The following is a 2773-nucleotide window of genomic DNA, read 5'->3' as shown; positions in this document are numbered from 1 at the left end:
CTAGCATGCATGCCAATTTGGTGTTAATTAAAACCACTAGTATATATGCTTTCTATAAAACAACTTCAGTCTGGCCTCAACAAAGTCACTTTCAACTTGTTTCCAACCTGACCAAAGCCTTTCAATTCACTCTAAATCTACGTTAATTATGCACTATGAATTTAGTTATGAAAATAGACAATTTCTTGCAATCTACTTCAGCACAACAATTTACTACTGCTATCATCACAGAATGAATTTGCTCATTTATATACTACATAGTGAATAAACACATCTTAAAATGCTCCATGATTTGAATAGCATAGGAAATTAACACAAGCATTCCCATGACTACATTATAGAGAAAGAAATACATAGTCATGAAGGTATCTTTTTTGGGGTACAGTGTTGCACTAAAATACAAGATTGTAAAGGGAAGGTTAAACAATACAGGATTAACTAAAATCTATCATAATTAATAAATATCACCAGAGAAACTGAGGTACCCCATGTTACAATAAACTAAAGTATTCATGTTTCTGCTGCATCAAGATATAACGTTTTTTTTTCTTTTTGGTGAATCTGGAGTATCCCCACCGAAAGCCAGAGACCAATCATTTGAGGTACTAAGATTCACTTAAGGGATTAACGTCTCTCAATAGATACTCTTCCATACACACAAACTTAGCTTGGAGATCAAATCCCTTACCACATTCTTTAGGCACGTGGTTATCTACCAACCATACCACATTTGCTGCATCAAGATATAACTAGAAGAAAGCTCGGCTACCGTAAAACACACGTGATCCATCCTTTTTCTTATCAGTTTCTAACTTGTTGCTGTTATGATTTTGAACCACATCACCTTGACCTTCACTCTCGGGTTTGTCAAGGTCCATTGGGAGTTTCATTTTTGCCAAAGACTCGGTGAATTGTTGCATGCTTCGCGTGTACATGTCAACTATTTGCTGCTGCATAGCTGATTGCTCAGCCTCCATGTTGATGTTCCCTAGTGGAGCAGAAAAAACTTGACCAAATCTTGTAGCTTCTGTATTTCTATCACTATTGATCTCCTTTTCCTTCCTTGATGTGAACTTTGATTCCTTTTCATCTCTGGCTCCAGTTTCTTTCTTGGAAGTTGGGGTATCTGGACTAGCACCAGAGTTCTGACAACCTTCAACTGTGATTGAAACATTGAAAGAATTTGATGTGTTATCCCTTAAGTTGTTCTTTTCCTCAACTGAATCACCTGTGTTTCTTTCATCACTTAAGCTCGTAGTAGTAGAACTTGGGAACACAGATTTCTGAATGCTCTCATATGGAGAAGTGGATTCATGATTCTCATCTGGTGCAGTCACAGTCATTTCATAATCATCACCTCGAGGAGAAGCACCAAGGTGAAGAAATGGTAGCAATCCCACTGAATTAGGCCTTGAAGCAGAAGAACCATAAGATTCCAAATTGAAGTACTCAGAAACCATTTTCTGGTTCTCCTTCGTCACACTAACATCAGGAAATTCAATTCTAGAATACTCAACTGGGTCTGACATATCTTGTGAAATTTTTGGATCAAGCAAAACAACTTCTGAAGATATGGATGAATTAGTAGCTGATTGTGATATGGGATTCACAGTGGAATTGATTGAAAATGATGTGTCCAAAGACAGTGTCAATTTGACAGTTCCAGGAGGACAATGGAAAAGATCAGTGGAGGAAAGGCTATAATCTTCTGTCACCTTTCCTTTGCCAACAACTTGTGAAATTTGGACCAAAGCAAATCCCAAATGCTGGTCTTCCAAGTGATTTCTTGACCTGCTGAACATCCAAATCTCACACTTGAGAACGGCATCCATCTGGGTTATCTTCATCCTCAAGTTTTCATTGAATATTGGGTTTTTTCCACCACCATTTATGATACTGGTGGAGAGAGTCTCATCAGGGTTGTATGTTAGAGAGAACTTAGCATACACATCTTGATTATCATACATGCATATGTTGTGAATGTTCCTAGCATGATGAACATAGATATCAAGAATCCCTGAGAACTCAGCATCATCATCTGCATGATTCATTGTGTTCGAGTTTGGATTGTACCTGAAGCTGGTAGTTTGATGACTCTGATTGAACGAATCCATTCTAACCTGTTGAAACTTTGTTCAAAACTTGCCAGAAAAAGTCTCAAGAATAAGAAACTATAACACAAGCAGAGTTCACATAGATGTTTTAGTTCATCAATGATCATGAAACGGGGGTACTTATCCATAAAGTGTACGTGTTTGTGTGTGTGTGAGAGAGAGACAGTTAAGTTGCAATAAAGTGTGTTGTTTAGATGGAAATGGAAGGGGGGTTAAGGAGCTTGTTGTGGTAGTAGGTGAAAAATTGAAGGATGAAAGCATGAAAATGAATAGGGAAGATGATGATGACTTAATGGGATTGGTTGGATGCCACTTTTTCTTTGATTGCTGCTTCTGCTCTTTATTTTACTGGTATATATATATATATATATATATATATATATATATGATATGCTAGTGTAGTGTAGCTCCAATTAAGAAAAAAAAATTATAAAAAAATCTTTAAGCTGATTTCAACACGTGTAAAGAATGTCACTCAAAATACCTCTGAAGATTTAATCTTTAACTAAAGTAAATGATATTAAGTGATTTATGTACTTGATTCATACAATCAATTTTGGATTTATTTGAATTATTTTTTTATAAATACTTTTAAGAGAGACAAATAAAAATAAAATATTTTTTATAAGTTAAAATTAACTTATATATAAATTAAAAAA

General features: G+C 35.4%; 1 protein-coding gene across 1 annotated transcript; it reads right to left on the bottom strand.

The window, feature by feature from the left end:
• Window positions 1–261: 261 nt before the first annotated feature.
• LOC114419885 lies at window positions 262–2438 on the bottom strand. The gene has a single exon (XM_028385684.1). The coding sequence runs from the start codon at window positions 2112–2114 to the stop codon at window positions 750–752; it is 1365 nt and encodes a 454-aa protein (XP_028241485.1). The 5' UTR covers window positions 2115–2438; the 3' UTR covers window positions 262–749.
• Between the last annotated feature and the right edge of the window lie 335 nt (window positions 2439–2773).

The sequence above is a fragment of the Glycine soja genome, chromosome 7, assembly GCF_004193775.1.
Source record: "Glycine soja cultivar W05 chromosome 7, ASM419377v2, whole genome shotgun sequence".
NCBI classification, from domain to species: Eukaryota; Viridiplantae; Streptophyta; class Magnoliopsida; order Fabales; family Fabaceae; genus Glycine; species Glycine soja.
This window is presented reverse-complemented; position numbering and strand designations above follow the sequence as displayed.

Excerpts from the sequence above, each read along its gene's own strand:
- LOC114419885 (XM_028385684.1), bottom strand. The coding sequence starts at position 2,114 with ATGGATTCGTTCAATCAGAGTCATCAAACTACCAGCTTCAGGTACAAT.